The sequence below is a fragment of the Ambystoma mexicanum genome, chromosome 9, assembly GCF_040938575.1.
Source record: "Ambystoma mexicanum isolate Mex_15411 chromosome 9, UKY_AmexF1_1, whole genome shotgun sequence".
Lineage (NCBI taxonomy): Eukaryota > Metazoa > Chordata > Amphibia > Caudata > Ambystomatidae > Ambystoma > Ambystoma mexicanum.
Genome location: NC_090931.1, coordinates 847,134,954 through 847,154,284, shown reverse-complemented (window position 1 = coordinate 847,154,284; position 19,331 = coordinate 847,134,954). Strand labels below are relative to the sequence as shown.

The 19,331-nt window shown below is 44.4% G+C and overlaps 1 protein-coding gene across 3 annotated transcripts in view; it reads right to left on the bottom strand.

Annotated features, from left to right (window-relative positions):
• The window catches only part of LOC138488688 (uncharacterized), a 1,693,320-nt gene that overhangs the window by 762,504 nt on the left and 911,485 nt on the right, over window positions 1-19,331 (bottom strand). For all 3 annotated transcript variants that reach the window (XM_069615913.1, XM_069615915.1, XM_069615914.1), the window contains one exon: window positions 18,079-18,157. In XM_069615913.1, coding sequence (XP_069472014.1) covers window positions 18,079-18,157 — 79 coding nt within the window. The remainder of the gene's footprint in view (window positions 1-18,078; window positions 18,158-19,331) is intronic.

Below are 19,331 nucleotides of genomic sequence, written 5' to 3'. Positions count from 1 at the left end.
AGGTGAAAGCTAAGTCTGTGGATTTTCAGAAAATAGTGGATTTGAAGCCAAATTTGCTTGGAAAAACGTCTGCATCCAAAAAGTGAATTCCTGGATTACCTACTTCTGAGGTAAATTTGATGCATGGATCAATAGCATTGAGATTCTTCAGGTTGGTCAAAGTACAATTCCAAATGCCAAGAATGTCATCTATATACCCTCCCCAGTATGCCAGATAACTTTGCCAGACTGGATGTTCTTAAATATGCTCTGTTTCAAATGTTGGTTTAAACAGGAGATAGAAAGCTCTAATCAACAGTTATCAACATTAAACACATAACTGGTCAAAAAAATAATCAATTCGTAATTTATTAAGTCATAAAAATACAAGTTATAAAAACTTTACCATTTTCTAAAAACACTGTATATAAAATACAATTCTTCAATAGTGACAATCACTGCCTTCTGGACTAGGCTTCGATCCTGATTGATCGAGAATCGGTCAGTCTAGAGAGGCTTTGCTTCGCATCTCTTAGACACATTTATCAATTGCTTGACATGTAACTATTCCGAATGGTAGAATCACATAAACCATTATCATGTGCTCGACATGTTTCAGTCCTCTATAAGTAGTTAAAGGGACCTTCGTCAGGAGTAGTGTCACCAATATAATGATTAAAACGAATACAAGATCTACTAATAATGTAGGTGGCTGTAGAGTGTCTACAGCTGCTTGTAAAACAGTGTAGCTGTAGATTTCGTCATACAGTGACCGTTGTAACTGTTGAAAAACAACAAAGAGAAAGGGTCAGCTCTAAATGCTGGATTGGGTCTCTTATCGACAATAATTGGTCTACAACAAACTTAAAGGTCTGACGTACCTGGTCTGTTCTGTGGAGTATATTGCAGAAAAGATCTTGAGTAAAGCAAGAGGTGTCTTCTGATAGGGATGAGGATCTCTCAAAAAGTAGAGATAATTCACCTAGAAAGCAAAATTATGGTAATCAGAACCTGAGGGTTTTTGGCCCGGGCAAGTCCGACTGGAAGAACACACGTGCACATCCATCTTAAATGACTTATTCAGAAAAAAGCTTGTTTAAAAATGACAAGATTCAAAAATACAACGTGAAAAAATACAGTCATATTTAACGTGAAAAAATACAGTCATATTTATAGCACAAAGGCTAACAGAGAACCAACTTAAAATGGCCCTGTCCTTATAATTCAATTCGAAACTACAAAGAAGGAGACTTGATACTCCTAGGATTCACTACAGGTATATACAGCTCCTGTTATCCCATTCATATCCTGGTTTCCTGCCATTTTAAGTTGGTTCTCTTAAAGTCATTTAAGATGGATGTGCACGTGTGTTCTTCCAGCATGAACTCCAGACCATGGATTATTAACTTGCAGAGGGGCTGGACATTACTATTGGAAATGTATGAAATGTACAACTGTTTAGACGTCCAGGACCTCTCACTTCTCACACCGAAAGGGCTGGTATTCGCTGTGATGTACTCAGGGCCAGATAGCTATCTGTATCTGACTTTGTTTCTTTGTAACTGTACAATTTTAGAATAAAGATCTGTGAATCTTTATAAGCCTGTGTTTGGTGTATTTCCTTTTGCGGTACTCAGCCTCGATATTTCCTTTTCCTTTTACAGATGGCGCTGAATAGGGACCTTCAAGATTGATGCCATCTCGTTGAAGGTTGATGCGGCTATCAGACCGGGATCGAACGGTGAAAAAGGGGGCCCCTTTCTCTGATGAGACGCGATACCTCAGCAGTACTGCACGACCCGATCCCTGGACGGTGAGCCCGCGGTCCAAGATGGCATCTTGACAAAGGTCCATATATCGAGGCGGGCAGATTTGCCGAATTCGCCAACCACGTGGGACCTTTGATAGCTCTTTGAAATCCAATCAGACCTCCTTATAATTTGATCAGGTGAGTCGTGACCCGATTCTTAAGTATCCATATAATTTGTTTCGGCGTATTGCACTCGCGAGTACAATTATTGACCAGGTAACACCAGTATTCTGATATGCCTGGGAAATTGTTTTCCTGCTTCAGGGCGTTATTCCGCAGTGACAGACAATCTTTGGAATTTGGCCGACCGGCGCCAATGGAGGGGTCGCCGGCGTGTACTATGTACTGTAAGCACGGCATTGGTAATATAGTGTTTAATGATATTTGGCACAGACAAACTAGACATGCTTCCGAACTCCAGTGGCCAATCAATGGTAGTTGAAATTCCTTGTATAGAATACTTAGAATCTATATTATTAAAGAAAAAGGCTAGACCTGCAGCATTTGATGTATTACAGAATTGGAAGAAAGAAGCTTTGCAGCAACTCAAGAGTAGGGAAAAACAAGCGCGCGTAATATGACCAACGCCGAAAAAGCGTTGTTATATGATCAAAATAAAAAGTCTGAGTGAGTTAGGAATATGGATAGGGCTTTTTCACTTGGTATCCAGAAAATGTATCCTTCTAACGACTTTCATGTATCTGATGAGCTGATTGACCAATTTCTAAATGAACGAAGGCCTGGTGTCACTGCGCCACCTCTGTATGTTCCTCTTCCTGCTGTTTTGCCTCTTCCTGCCGTTATTCCTCCTCCCTTAGCTCCTCCTGCTCCTCCTATTGCTCCTCTTGTTGTTCCTTTTCCTCTGGCTGTTGTTCCTCCTCTTCTTGTTGCTCCTCCACCTGCTCCTCCTCCTTTGCCTGCTGTTACGGGTTTGGTGGGTTTGCCTGCTGCACCAGTGACAGCACCCTTTTCGCTGAATGTACAAGGTTTGCCTACTCTTCCTCTTCCAAGTGTTCCTGTACCACTTGTAGTCGAACGGGGAGCGGGATAGAGGGTTGTAACTCTTAATACTGTGTCTCCAGAAAGAAAGCATGAATTGACTGCATGGGCTAGACATTGCATGGAGAGGGGTGAACAAGCTGATGTTTTTGCCACACTCTCTAACTTAGACAATTTTCCTGAGAAAAACATTGTTATTGAAGGGTTGGGAATTCATTTACGTATAATGTGGAACAGATTAAATGATATAGATCTCCCACAAGGGTTGAGGGATCTGAATATTTTAGCATATTCAAGAGATACTGCGGAGAAAGTACCTGAGCATGTCGAGAGGGTTTTTGAGTATAAAAGGGAGTTGGAAAGGTTGCGGAATGAAGATATTGATGGTGAAAGTTTGGATGCTATGTTAGTACAGAAACGGTTCTTTCCTTGTCGTAAATCGATAAATGAGGAAATACGAATTTGTACAAAAGATGCGATTAGGTGGATTTCAGACATGTCGATAACTCCCATAGAAGTATATGACACATATAGTCAGTATACGCCAGAAATGCAGATGAAAGTGATACAGGTAATGGTAGCATACCTGCAGGATGAATGTATAAAAAGAAAGATTTGTTGTCCCGCAGAATTATTGAATATTTATAAGAGAGCTTTTTCATTTGACACTTCTTCAGCTGCTCTAGCACTCGATTTAGCTCTGTTGCTCAGTAAGCGTTCGGAGTTGCCTACTTCTCAGTTGCCTGTGGGAGAGGTTCCTCGGACACTTGTCCCAAAAGTTGAGGTCCCTGCTAATGTCGGAGCAGGTACACCTTCACAGGATATCCCTGCACATTATGTGTCGCAGTTTGTTTACGTCCCGATCTCGAGACAGGAAGTGAACACCATTAAACAATCTATTCCCGATATTAGGAAGAATCCAACAGGGTTCTACAAAGAGATAGAGTCTGTCTTGCAATCATCAGTATTCACCTTGAGTGATATTGATTTGTTATTTCCCGTACTCCCACCTGTTGATTTGTGGAAACAGATTAGAACTGTAGACGATGTACCAGGGTTAGGAGATACATGGGGTAATATGGTTAGACTAGATAGAGAAAGGCCAGCTGGCGAGAGACCGCCGCAGGTAATACTAACATTGCCTGATAGAATAGTTACAAAATTGAAAGCAATAATCCCTGAAAGAAGGATTATTTGGGACAAGGTTACTGCTAGTGTCCAAGGGAAATCTGAGGGTGCTACTGAGTTCTTTAATCGGTTCGAACAAGTATTTTCGGATTTCAGAGGACAAGATTTGAGCACGGAGTCTGGGAAACGACTATTTGTGGATAAATTTGTGTGTGGATTTCTGCCTGACATCCAGTCGCAAATTATGTCTTCATAGAGTGCTTGGCAAACTAAGTATCAATCAGAAGTATTGCACATGGCTCAATACTATGCGAATCGTGTCAACAATGAAAAAGAAAGAGTTGAAAAGAGAAAAGGCAACTTAAAAACAAAAGTCCTATTACAGCAAATTGTTAGAGGCCCTAGAGGGGGTAATTCACAGTTTAGGGGTCAGTATGCTCCACTGAGAAATGCGCCATTGGGTTGTGTAAACATAAAGCAGTGTGCTTATTGCAGACGAGAGGGTCATTGGTGTGCACAATGCCCCATCCTCCAGCAGAGGTCGAATAACGCATTTGGAAACATGGGTAGACGATCCAGAGGCCGCCCTAGGGCAGGCGGTCCTGGTAGAAGTCAGTTCTCCCAGAATTTACAGCCTTTTTCACAAGACAGTCAGTCACTGAGTGTGGATAATAGAAACATTTTTGATCATCCTTCTGCTGCTTACCTCTCTGAAGAACTATCTTTTGACGACATTCTGTTTCGTTAGGATTGCCCGAAGCAGGGCTTGGAACCAACGCCTATTCCTGTTAATCAGAAAGGTCCCTACCTTGACATGATAGTGGGAAATAGGAAACATCTATTCTTGATAGATACAGGGACACAGAAGTGTTCCATTGACCATTCATGGGTTCCAAACATTCCACTGTCAGCGCAAACCAATGTTTCTGTAGGGTTTTCTGGCACACAAGTAGTTTGTCCCGTTTCTTCACTGGTACTGATTACCTTGGGTCCATTTACAGACCACTGTCCATTTCTTTTGACTACGAACTGTGGAGAGAATATGATGGGGTTGAATCTGTTGAAGGAATTAAATGTGATAATTCATTGTTCTTCTGATGGAGTGCATGTGACGATTTCATCACAGCAACTTTCTGTCTCTCAGTTCTTGACCAGACCTTTGCCGCCGGAATTCAGTGATGTTCCGGAGTGTTTGTGGGCAATTTATGATAATGATGTCGGTGTATTACAAATTGAACCTGTTAAGATTGTTTTGAAACATGGAGTAAAGTTGCCACGTATTCCCCAGTATATGATTTCGGTTATGTGAGCAAGCTTTGAAATGCATAGTCTCCGATTTTGTGCATCGTGGGGTAATTGAGGAAATTGCAGGTAGTTTGTGCAATAGTCCGATTTTACCCGTGTACAAAAAAGGTGATAATGCAATTCCTTTTCGTTTCATTATTGATCTACGTGCCATCAATAAGATTGTTGCTCCACAATTTCCCATTGTGCCTGATGTGACGACAATATTGACTATGATTCCGGCTTCAGCTACTCACTTTAGTGTTGTGGACCTTAAGAACACCTTCTTTAGTATTCCTATACACAAAGATAGTAGATACTTGTTCGCGTTCACCTTAGGGGGACGCTCGTTTACTTTCACCCGTGCGCCGCAAGGTTACACGGAGAGCCCTAGCATCTACAGTAGGGCTTTGAAAGAGCAGCTTGACACACTCGAGTTGCCTACAACTTGTACACTGCTTCAGTATGTAGACGATCTACTCTTAGCTGCTGACTCAGAGAGCGCGTGTAAGGAGGGCACCTTGTTGTTGCTTATTTATCTAGCACGACATGGACACAAAGCTTCACTTAAAAAGTTTCAGTACTGTCGACAGGAGGTTGCTTTTTTAGGCTATCTCCTGTCAAAGGAGGGAAGACGGTTGACGCCTGAGCGGATAAAAATAATTTCTAGCATGTCTGTCCCAAATACACAGAAGGAAGTCAGAGCCTTGATAGGAATGGCTTCTTACTGTAAGCAGTGGACCCCCAATTTTTCGTTAACGATTAAACCAATGTTGGCTTCGACGAAGAAGGGCATTTATTCGCCATTGCCGTGAACTTGGAACACCAGCAAGCGTTTGATCTGCTCAAGACTGCTCTGTGCTCGGCATCAGTTTTGGGCACAACAAATTATGAAAAGGTCTTTGTGTTGTATGTGCATGAATGTGATGGATGTGCTTTGGCTGTATTATTGCAGGAACATGGAGGGAAGAATAGGCCGTGCGGCTACTTTTCTTCTGCCCTTGATCCTGTTGCATGTGCTTTGCCAAGATGTTTGAGAGCTGTCGCTGCTGCGTCCGTGAAACAGAGTATGGGAATGTTCCTAGGCCATACTTTAACCCTGATGGTACCTCACTCTGTAGATGTTCTATTAAACAGAACACAAACGCAACACCTCACCTCCGCACGATTAACGAGATACGAATTGATCTTGTTTGCACCGCACATCAAAATTCAGAGGTGTTGTGTTCTTAATCCGGCTAAACTTTTACCTTTCCCGCAAGGTACTGCTTGCAGTGTCACATGACTGCCGTTACACCACAGAGCAAGAGACAAAAGGCAGAATCGATCTAAAAGATACTCCTTTGAACAATCCACAAGGGGAGCTGTTTTGTGATGGCTCCTGTTTCAAACTTCCGGATGGTACATCCACGGCTGCTTATGCAATCACCACATTGAGCAAGGTTGTGGACACCAAAAGAATCACACATTCCTCTGCGCAGGCCGCACAGATTACAGCATTAACCCGAGCTTGTGAACTTTCCGAAGGGCTTACAGTAAATATATATACTGACAGTCAGTATGCCTTTGGGGTCGTTCACAACTTTGGCAGACTTTGGGCAGAACAAGGTTTCTTGACCTCACATGGCACTAAAATCCAGTACGGCTCTTTGATAGTATGGTTACTCTCAGCGCTTGCACTCCCTACTCAGTTAGCAATTATGAAATGTGCAGCGCATCAGAATATTATAGATAATGTGGGAAAAGGGAATGCTTTTGCTGACCAGATAGCCAAACAGACTGCCCTGATCTCTCTACAGAAATGTATACTTCAAGGGAAGCCACAAATGCCTGTACTCTGGATGAGGGTATCGAATCTGTGAAAGATATTCAAGCTGATGCCACTTTAGAGGAATCTAAGAAATGGGCTGAGGGTTTGGCAAAATTGGATGATGACAGGTGTTGGGTGGACAAAGTAAAAGGGAATTGGTTACTGCCAGATGCATGCATTACGATGATGGTTGCTATGGCTCATGGTCCCACCCATATCTGTGCGTGAAAAGTTACCAAAATGTTGCAAAATGTGTGGGTGAATGATAAAATCTCCAAGGTAGCTGAGCGCTTTGTCCAAAGCTGTACGATTTGCTTGCAGCATAATGTGGGAAAGGGCGCATCGACTCCTAGGGGTAGCTTTGGTCCACCTTCTGTCCCCTTCGAGGTGATACATTTTGACTTTATTGAAATGGAGCGCTGCAACAACTACAAATACATATTGGTGGTTATCTGCGCCTTTAGTAAATGGGTTGAAGCCTTTCCTGTCAAAGATGCCACAGCTATGACAACGGCAAAGACCATACTGAAGGAATATTTTCCTAGGTTTGGTTTGCCAAGAGTCACCTGGTCGGACAATGGTCCACATTTTATCGCTGCTGTAATTCTGCAGATATGCGTGGGATTACAGCTCGATAAACGGTTCCATTCGGCTAGGCATACTCAGAGTGCTGGGTTAGTAGAAAGACTCAACGGCATCATCAAGAACAAGCTCGCTAAGATATGTGCCGGTACCAAACTAAAATGGCCGGACACCTTACCAATGGTTATAGGTCAAATGTTCGAATCAAAATGATCGAATGACAAAAGGGTCGAGTCAAAATGCCCGAAATCAAGGGTAGATTTTTTTTTTTTGAGGGGTCCCCCCCCCCAAACCACCGTTTTTGGTGTAAAAACACCTTTTTTTTACCTATACTACAGCAACAAAAAAAAGAATATACATTTTTTTTAAAAATTCGACCCTTTTGTTTTCGTTTTTTTTTTTTTTCTCGACCCTTTTGTCATTGGATCATTTTGATTTGAACATTTGACCGGACACCCTTACCGATCGTGGTATTGTCTATGAGAACGACTCCTCAAACTAAGACTGGGCTCTCTCCATTTGAGGTGGTCATGGGTAGGCCAGCTAACATTTGGGGCTTACCTAAGCCCAGATCTTTGTGTGACATTGAACATGTACTTCTTTCCGACTACTGTGGCCAGTTAACTAAAAATCTGTATTTGATTTATCAACAGCTGCGAGAAGCCCTCCCTGTAAGGTACGAGGGCCCAGGTCACAGTATCCGACCTGGGGAGTGGGTGCTCGTTAAAGCATTTGAAAGAGCATCCTGCCTCGCACCTCGTTGGCGGGGCCCACACCAAGTTCTCCTGGTCACACAGACCGCTGTGCGAATGGAGGGCCGGAAGTACTGGATACATGCGTCCCACATCAAGAGGATTCCCTTCCCTTTGCCATACTATACAGAAGACACAGTTTCCCCTACCTGTACCGTAACCAACGATCACGAATCATCACCCAGCATCGAGAGTGCGTCGGAGGCTCTCTCTGAGCCCATGGGGCCTGGGGAAACAGCCGGTTCATCTCCACACTCTCCAACAGATCCTTTTGCACCATCGTCAAATTCTGTGTTAAATCCTGATTTGAATTCATCGCTTCCATCAGGAAGTAACGACACGTTGTTTGCAGATCACTCAGTACCAGGGATCACAAGGTACGATCTGCGTCCGAGGAGTTAGACTTACTGCACGGTTCGGCTGTGCCATCAAAGAAAATCATCGAAGGGCTTGTCTTTTCGGCCCAATCTTTTGTACGTAAGGGGATTCTGTTGGCTAGGGTTTGGGAAAGGACTAAGAAAACGCTCGATCTGGAGATCGCCAGCAAATTAACTTTGGTAAATACGTTTGAAGAAACAATGCCTGCAACTGCTCCCACTCGTACAGAACAGATAAGAGACTGTGTGACCGATCGTAAAAATAAACAATCGACTGCGTGGGTCCCGAAAACATATTGTTGTCTTGTGATTATGTTAACTGGTTTCACCATAGTCATTGCCTTCTGGTTGAAATTCTGTTACCCACTGAAAATGTACCCACTGTTTCTACACACTCTATCTCCTAGAGATTCTGAGCACAGACAGAGTTACCATAACAATACTTTATTACTCATTATGAATACCACACATGCCATTTTTAATAAGTCTAATTGTTGGGTCTGCTTGCATTTACCGCAACATGGGGATAAGGGGCTGGGCTGGTATATTCATCCTTTACTTTTGACTACTGCATGCTATGCTTCTTTAAGGGCACTATTCTTTGGCCGATGGAACAATAGCATCTCAGGGAACTTTGATGGAACTAACTTGAACGACTTTGAAAAACGTGTTCTAACACCCCTGGGATGCTCACTCTTTGCGAATAGGAGCAAGCCTAATGTTGATTCTATTAGGCCTTCTGATAGACTGTTCCATCCTTTTCAATCTCTGATCTCTTTCAAGATGGCTCCTATAGGCAATAGGGATGCCACGCCACCTTCTTATACTGTTAACCACAACCCCGATTCAGCTTCTTTCTGCATACAGAGGAATGGTATTCAGTCAATGGGTGATTTCAAGGGTTGCGCCAATGTTGCGAACTTGACTAGCGAGGACAGACCTTTGCATGTAGGCGAACCGGTCAACTTTGTTTGCGGTAATGTAGCATTTCCATGCTTATCCAGGGATTGGCAGGGAACCTGTTATTTAGAGATTCTGTTACCCAGGGTATTCATTGCTAGTACTGTAGAAATTTCAAAGGCTCGTCCAAGGCGGGGCGAGAATGGCGATACTTCATCACAAGTTCTGGGTGACGTAGCTAAATCCTACATACCATTTTGGGGCAAATACTGAACTCTGAGGATATCAGAAGACTTGCGAGAGTACTGGAGAGGAACATCAACCGGACCACTGGCATACTCTATAACATGACTTTAGCACAAAAAGCAATAAGGTTAGTAGAACTTCAGAAGCGGATGGCATTAGACGTCATCCTGGCTGAGTGTGGTGGGGTATGGAAATTAGTGGGGTCCGCTTGCTGCGTTTTTGTGACAGATTCCTCCCCAATGGTTTTTAGGGCAATACAAAATCTGCACGTCCTTAGTTCAGAAGTGCATGTTCCCGAGGGGAACTGGGATCTTAGCGCTTGGTTCTGGGACTTCTTGCGATCTTGGGGATGGAATCTACTTTCGGTCTTGCTGATTATTTTAGGTATTCTGTTGTTTTTCTGTTGTTGTATACAATGACTTCCTGGTATATGTTTGATGATAGGAGGATGTTGTGCACAAGCGATGGGTACATTAGGGCACAAGGTATACGCCCCAGAGAAAATGTCTAATGAATTTGCGCTGAAAGAAATCTCAGTATCTGACTTCATGGCGATCGATATCTCTGATGATAGTGATTCAGGGTGTATGGACATTGAGACGTGGAGTTACTCGTAAAGTGACTAGAAGTAGTTTAGCGCTTGGCTTAGGCCAAAAGGAGGGTTTGTTAAATGGGATATCATATTGTGCTTCCTTTCTCGTATATATTGGCCTAAGCCCAGTCGCTCTGCGAAGACAACCGCGTTGCAAAAGTTCCGATGCTAGATCGACTTCGCCGCCATTTTAGGTCCATCCGCCATTTTGATTTCTATTCCAATGTAACTCTGTGTTCTAAAATGGTGGACAGTGTTTCCCGCTTGTAACTGGACCATCCTGAACCTTGTACGAAAGTTAATGTGTAAACTGTCCGTTGGCCTAATGTTTGGGTCGAGTAAAGAGACCTTGTCCCATGCCTGACTTGTAGACAGAGGATTGTCTGCACCAATAAGTCTGATCCACGGACATACATCGACCACAATGCTGAACAAATACTGAACCGGGACACTAGCTGAACTGCATTGTAAAGGACACGTGTTAAGGCTTATTGTTAAATCCGAGAATACACTGTTGCCATTGTGACTTGTTTGTATGTGAATTTAGGATGATCTATGTGCATATTGTCGGACAAGCCAGAAGTAAACTCGGCACGAACTCTAGACCATGGATAGACCATGGATTAACAACTTGCAGAGGGGCTGGCCATTACTATTGGAAATGTATAAAATGTACAACTGTTTAGACGTCCAGGACCTCTCACTTCTCACACCGAAAGGGCTGGTATTCACTGTGACGTACTGAGGGCCAGATAGCAATCTGTATCTGACTTTGTTGCTTTGTAACTGTACAGTTTTAGAATAAAGATCTGTGAATCTTTATAAGCCCGTGTTTGGTGTATTTCCTTTTGGGGTACTCAGCCTCAATATTTCCTTTGTTTTTACATCATGTTCCCTCATTTCCCTCACATCGCCCTCATGGCCAGGCCTGTGCACTCGCATTCTTCCCGCCGCAGCTTCCACTCTTGTCCCTATATTCTTTGCCTCAGTTCAGCCACAACACCTTTCCTCTGTTGCACTTGTATTTGTTTGCTGTCCTTACTTCACCTGGGCGTGGGCTGCATTCTCCCCTCACTTGCATTCTAGGCCCATAGTCCTTCTCATGTTTCACTTGTTGACTTTGCATCTGAGCTTTGCTGAGCTGGTGGCAATGTTTACTTTCTTCTTTTTGTTTTTTGGCCTCCTCACCACAGGAGCTGATAAAGATAATAGCTAGATTGCTGGGCTGTAACAGATGTTAAAGGCCTGCTAGGCAAGGTAATAGTCCTTCCCTGTCTAGGGCCATTACCCTGGGACAGCAGGCCATCACGTGCCAGCACGGCCCCAGCCCACTGGCTGTTGCTGCTATATTAATGCTTCTTTTAACTGAGAATGATACAAGATTGTTCCTATCAAGCCTGGATTACAACATGACTAAAGGATTATCTTTAGATTGTCTTGTGGGTGGTAGTTATTATTCTTTCCAAAAATAACTATGCATACACAGCCCTGGAGAACATTCAAAGTCACGTCAGGTGTATTGCTGATCTTCCTGGAATTGTCCATTGCTTTCGACACCTGCAACCCCCATCCACTTTTAAGACCTGTAAAATGCCAGAATAGAGTCCATGAAATGGAATTGCTGGAGTCTGCTTCACAAAAACATCATTCCAAATAGCAAAAACAAATCTTGCCACTCTCGCAAGGAATCTCTCCGCCTCAAAACCTAGGGCATCACATCGCCCTCGCACCATCTGACTCGCCAGACGCCGCACACTCGTCTACTCCCTGCCATCTGGTACAGCTGTACCCCTCCTCTGTTCCCTGCTGTTTCCGCCCCCCCTGTAATCTGGTCTGCTGTTACCTCTGAAAAGCACTCCATTATGCACCTGTACTGTTGTATAACACTGTAAAGTTCTCTGTTAGGTGTCTGTATTGTTGTATACCTCTGTAAAGTGCTCCGTTAGGTGTCTGTATTGTTGTATAACTCTGTAAAGCGCTCTGATGTTCTCGAAGCTAAGACCACGCTCAATAAATAACATATTATTAATAATAATTATAATAATAAAAGGTAAAGACTGAGCAATTGGACTGGGCTACACAGTTTCAAGTCCTGCTCAAGGACACCGACTGCTGGAGACAGTTTGGAGAGAGGCACACAGGAAAAGGACAATTGTGCCCTATGCCATCGTCCAGTGCCATCTTAACCACTTTTGGGGCCCTGGGCACGGACATCTTTGGGGCCCCCCTCCACCAAACCAAAGGAATTAAGTGATCAAGAATATCTGGTTGCACCCCTCATGCCTGTCTTCTCTCTATTCTTCTATTTCTGATACTCTTGATGTTCTTGCCCCTGTCATGAGGATTCGCCTGAAGTCCAAAGCCAAGTGCAATTCCTGGTATGACTACGACCTAGCTACACTTAAACGTAGGTGTAGGGCGGCTGAGAGAAAATGGAGGGTTTCCTGCTCATCCTCTGACAAACTGGCCTGTCGCCTTCTCCAAAGGTGATACCGTCTCTGTCCGTACCAAGAAGAGAGTCCACATTCAAGCCCGTGTCTCTGCGGCATCTAACAGCTTGGCCGAACTCTTTAATATTTGTAAGGAGCTGGCCAACCCTGCCGCAGTCTCTACCCCTCCCCTTGCCTCTCAGGCTCTTTGCAATGCCCTGGCCTCTTACTTTATCTCAAAAACCCAGGACATTCTGTCCACACTCTCCTCCACCCCCTCTCCTCTCCCCTCTCCGTCGGTACTCACTGACCCTCCTCCGGCCACCCCCCCACCCTCCTTCTCTTCCTTTCCTCTCTTCTCCCCTGATGAGGTCGCTAGACAAGTCCAATCTATGAAAGCCTCCCTGTTCCTCTAAAACTCTCAAGGACCACATTGATACCCTCGCTCCGGCCATGGCCGACTTCTGCAACCACTCCTTTGCCTCAGGATCCTTCCCCTCCCCTCTTAAGCACTCCCTTGTGCATCCTCTCCTCAAGAAACACACAGCGGATCCCTCTTGTCCGGCCAAATATCGCCCAATTTCCATTACCCCCTTCTTAGGCAAACTCCTTGAAAAGCTGGCCATCTCTCAGCTAAGCCTTCATTCTGATTCTGTTGGCTGTCTCCATGACCATCAGTCTGGCTTCAGATTTGGCAGAAGCATGGAAACTGCTCTCCTGAACATCCGAGAAGATCTGCTTTCTAACCTTGACTCTAGCATTCCCTTTGTTCTCATCCTACTTGGTCTCTCCTCTGCCTTCGACACGGTCAACCATACCATCCTGCTCAACCGTCTCTGGGATAACTTGGGCATCACCGATCAGGCTCTGGCCTGGCTGACCTCTTTCCTCTCTGATCGACCCTTCCAGGTCCAACTTCGGTCCTTCCTATCATCCTCTCCCAATGTGGTGTTCCCCAGGGATCTAACCTCTCGCCCTGGCTTTTCAACCAATACCTGGCAACTCTTGCCCGCTGTATTGCCATTTTCTGCTCAAACTTCCAGTGCTACGCAGACGACACTCAACTCATTTTCAGGCTGCCCTCGGCCACCCCCTCCACCTCTCTCATCACCTATTGCCTAACTACCATTCTAGATTGGTGTGCCGCCAACGATCTTTGTCTTAATTCCAGCAAGACAGAGATCCTCCTCATTGGCACACCATCACCTTCCTTTCCCCTCACTCTCTGGCCAGCCTCCCTTGGCCCTCCTCCTATATCCACCTGCGAGGCCAAGAACCTTGGTGTCACCTTTGATTCCACATTCTCCTTCTCTGCCCACACATTCTCCTTCTCTGCCCCCATCGCTGATGTATCAAAAAAGTCAAACATCCTACTGCACCTCCTCAGAGGTATTCTTCCTTTCCTCTCATTCCCCCAGAAGCTCACTGTCTCCCAAGCTCTGGTTCTCTCTAAGCTGGACTATTGCAACAGCCTCTTTCTTAATCTACCTGCCTCTACTCTCCGCCCTTTACAACTTATCCAGAACAGGACTGCGAGACTTGTCCTTGGCCTCAAGCCCTGGGATCGTATCTCTCCAGCTCTGAAATCTCTCCATTGGCTCCCTGTGGATGCAAGGATTAAATTCAAAACCCTCTGCATTGTCCACAAGGCTTTCTGGGGCCTGGGTCCAACATACCTTCAGCTATCCCTCCGCAAATACCTCCCATCTTGAGCACTCCGCTCCGCTCCTATACCTCTAACTCCCTCAGGGTCAGTCGTTTCTCAAAGAAATGAGCTGGGGGTAGATCATTGTCTTCAGCTGGGGCCTCCCTCTGGAACAACCTCCCTGCCACTCTAAAACTTGAGAACCATCTCCGGTTCCGGAAGCACCTCAAAACCTTCCTCTTTGCTTCTGCCTTCTCCTCCCCTTTCCCCTGTTGATTCTGCTCTCCCTCGGCACCATGCACCTGGCCACCCTCTGTCCTCTGGGCCCAGGTACCTGCTCATCTTGCCACCCTCACGCACTGCCTCCGGGCCACCCCCTGCACTGGGGTCTGTATCTGTACCCATAAAGCCTTCCCCTTTTCTTCCTGCACTTTCAGACCTACACGGCGTGCTGCCATAAACCCAGCACTTGCCATTTGCTGGCTGCACTCCCATTGTTTGTTGCCTTTTTATTTATTATTTTTGGTGTTTTTCCTTCTTCCTCCACACTCTCCTTTTGTTCCCCCTTCCATGCACTTCTCCCCCTTCTCCTTCTACCCTACACTTGCACGTTCTCAATGTCACTGGGCCTAGATAGATCATTGTTTTTGTTCTCCCCCGTTCCCTTTCCCTGCCTGGTCGCGCTCTGAAACACTTGTATATGAGCGCGATAGAAATAAAATATCAATCAATCAATCCCCTCGTCCTGATCACAACCTATGGGTTGATATGCCTTGCAGCATTCAAAATAAGCATGCTTAGTCCCTTTAAGTCCCCTTATCCTTTTCATTCTTGCTGTAATCAGAATAATGAACTAGTAGCATTTGAAGGCCAAAATTAGCAGTCTACGAAGAGGTTACTTCTGTGCTAGTATAGATACAGGATACTTGTTATCAATAGCATCCAGGAAGATATGCAGCCTGTAGTATTAATGCAGGACTGTATGTAAAAGGTACATGTAACCCAGAATAGACAGAGAACCCACATTAGCAGCTTCACAGAATGCAAAAGTGCTCAAGCATGAATAAAGGAGACCAATTAGAAGGAAAGAGAAATCTACACATACCATGGCATGGATAGTGGATGCAGATAAGCTACCAGGAAGGTGTCTGTATCCAGGGCAAAGGAACAAGTGCTGTGGTGTGCAATATATCAATGCTCACTATTATAGTGGAAGCAACACTATAGCCAGAGGTTTTTATGAAGATCACACCCTGCGAAGGAAATCACTCCGAAGGGCTGACAAGTGTGAAAGGCTTAGGGACTGGCAATTTTGAGATGTTAGGCAATACAAGATTAAATGAGATGCCCAGGATCAGACATTTGTTAAGGGGTGGATTTGTGTCAACTCTGTAATTTGTGCACTTGAACACTTTCTTTTCCAGTTCTTATCATGAACTAAAACAATCTCATTTTATAAAACTGACTTGGAAAGAACACAAATCACTTTACCAAACATGACCATTTATAAAAACAAAATATTATAAAAGGGTGTTACACAAAATGGGAATGATTTTAGCATCATTCTCTACATCCTCAACAGTAGTATGTAAGCACCATCATACCAATCGATGTGATTTAACACATTAAATCTGGGGTTTTCTTTCGTATTTTAAAGCTTTAAATACTTCCAAAACAATGGCTTGTGAAATTGTCATTTATAAACATGCATAAAAACCTTTGACTTTTACAAAAAAAGCAAACAGTTTTTTGTGTCATCCGAGCAGCCCTTAAAATATGCTTGCCCGAGGCCTGCAACATCTGGTCTGCTCTCTTCAGTCTACCACCCCTTCCAGTCAAATGGCCTACACAAGAAGAAAGATCAAGTAATGGGCTAAACAATGCCACTGGATGCAAGAAGGTAAACCTCAAATAAGACGGCACAGTAATGTAAAAAATATTAGATGATTTCACCAGGATCACTGTATCGTCTGCTGACAAAGCCAGGATACAAGTATGAATGCTTTTGTTCCGCAGTCTTGAATTTGGATACTATTTCATCTCTTGGACTAACAGTTTATGCTCATCGTTGGAGGCGATTGCCTAGGTTTAACAACACCCCATCCGAACAAACCAATTTCTAGACCTTCACCATACAGATGATTTGTTAGTTTTTATAGCAACCCCTATCTGGTGCAGGGACATTGCTGATAAATAGCATGTGTTGTGCTATAAAACCAAGTACATATGCAGGTAGGTTTATAAACTTCAAACATAGGAAAGGCTCAGCCAGCTGGAATGTGCCATTTCTAATCTTCCATATGAACACATATCTCCGCAATGAGTGCTTGACACACTGAGCTAACATCTAAACGATTGTGCCATTCAATTGATCAATATGCATTTCAACTTTAGCTATTGCACATGGCAAACCTAATTCCCACAGGAAGGAAAGAATGTCACAGAGTTATGCCGTTAGAAACACACAAACTATGTATACCACAGTCAACACAGAAGGCATTACATGCAGAATTGATCAAGGCAGAATGTACTTGTCAAAACAGACAGGTAATGGGCTTGGAACCCCAGCAACATGCCATAGAATATCCTGACATGTGGTATTTAAGAATATTACTTCTGTAGATCAGGCAGACTTGTGGGGCCCCCTACAATGTGGAGGCCTTGGGCAAGTGTCCCTTTACCGTCCCATAAAATCGTCTCTTCCTTCGGCTTCCATGTGTATTGATGCCATTGTGAAAATGCACACATGCACTCAGAGTCAGTTCATTCACAAGGGCAGGTGATCATTTTCCTAAAACAACATCCCAAGCGCTCATATCTTGTACATGTGTAGGCGGTATGGATGCTAGAGAGCGACTGATCACGGTCCGTTGGGGATGGACAATGGCACGGATTAAACCAGGGCAATGCTAGGGCAATGCTAAAGGCCATGGGCCTAATTGTGCGGAAATGCCACCAAAGCGGCTTACTGTTACAGCCACTTGCTCTGGCGGTAAATCTGCCAGGTTATGAGTGAGGTAACAGCAGAGTAAGTCACCGTTTTTTGCCGTCTGTAGGATTCAGTGGGGATTTTAAATGAATTACGTCGAGGAGTAATTCTGCCATGGTGACTATATATATTGGTGTTAAATGTAAGGTTTTAGCACCAGCACTTGGCTGTGGGCTCATCCTCTACTTCAAGGACAACAGTGTGGTGAAACTGGTGATAATTCCACTACCAGCCAAAATGTAAAATGCGGCGCCGAACCTGGAATGAGCCCGATGCGGGTATGGTGCGCATGCGCACGCCATGGAAAGGCAAGAACGTTGAGCGTTGATGACATGACAGAATACGCTCATGATTCCTAAAGTCATATCCTTAGTTTCTATGAAAACTTAGCCACACCCTCTTTCTCAAAATCAATGGCAATCAGGAGGTACATTTGTTAAGTCTCACATTCACTCTAACACATTTTGCAAGCAGAAATAGTCGCGTACATCGCTTTTAAGGGGCATTGAAATAGCTGAAAGAAATCCAGGCCTAGAGGGGTATTTGACTCCCTTACCTCATAGACTTGCCTGGGGGTCTTGGCGGTGCTGCTCACCCTCGCTTCATGAAGAAAGATGCTTTCTCTCGGTTCACAGCTGGAAAGGCAAAGAAAGACAAAAATCATGCGTGTGCCACACCAACAGTGTTTGCAGTGTTTCCTTAGCACTGACTTTTAAACATATATGTATTTATCTATCCATTCGCCTATGTGACTATGGGCCTCATTACACGGAAGGCGGTAAACCATGGTGCTATTAGCATCATGGTTGCCGCCGGTACCACCATGTAGAAAAGGGGAATTACCACCCCATTCCAAGGATGGCGGGGCAGTAATTCCCCCTTTCTCCATGGCCCATTCCCATTTTTGCCCCACAGGGCTCAATGGGAATGGGGAAGGAGCTAATTACGGTACCGCAAATTGCGGTACCGTAATTAGCAACAATGTCCCTTTGCGGGTCCCAACTTTAACGGCTGGTCTACACCAGCCGTTAAGGTCGGGTCCCGCAAAGGGACCTCGTAGTAAGGCGGTAAGGGTTTACCGGTACCGGTGCGCTTACCGGTACAGGTAAACCCTTACCGCCTTCCGTGTAATGAGGCCCTATATCTCTATAATTATAATGACACTTTGCAAAGCGCTCATCTGCTATTGGCATGCCCTAGAAGTGCTGTGGAATGTCAGAGTGTGATGTGTTGAATAGTTTGGGGACTGCGGTGGACCGTAGTTCGCCATTGGATAACAAAGGTCAGTGCATACATGCCTTGCTGATTGGTACACAGTTCACATCATGATATCATGTGCTGTTAGCTAACATATCATAACTACAGAGCATAGCCCAATGCAACAAAGCATAATGTTGCACAGCATGGTGTAAAGCAACATGAAATAGCTTAACATAACATAGCATAGGAAAACAACACTGCACACCGCAGCCCTGCAAAACAAAGATGGCACAGACTGCCATAACATTACATACTTACATAACGTTGCATAACAAGACCCAGCACCTTATTTTAGTACCATCACCTACCATAATATAGCAACAAAGTGTAACATAGCATCACAGCATAACCGAGTACAACAGCATAGAAGATGCATCAAGGCCACACTGCAGAGGATTGTACGGGGTGTAAAAGTGTAACTGCACACAGGTCACAAGGAGTGTGACAGGCAAGTGTGTGTTCCGTAAGTGCTGAGTGCAAAGAGCTATGCGTGTGGTCTGGGATATGCACGTGCCAAACCAGTATGGGATGGAAGGAGATGTGAAACAG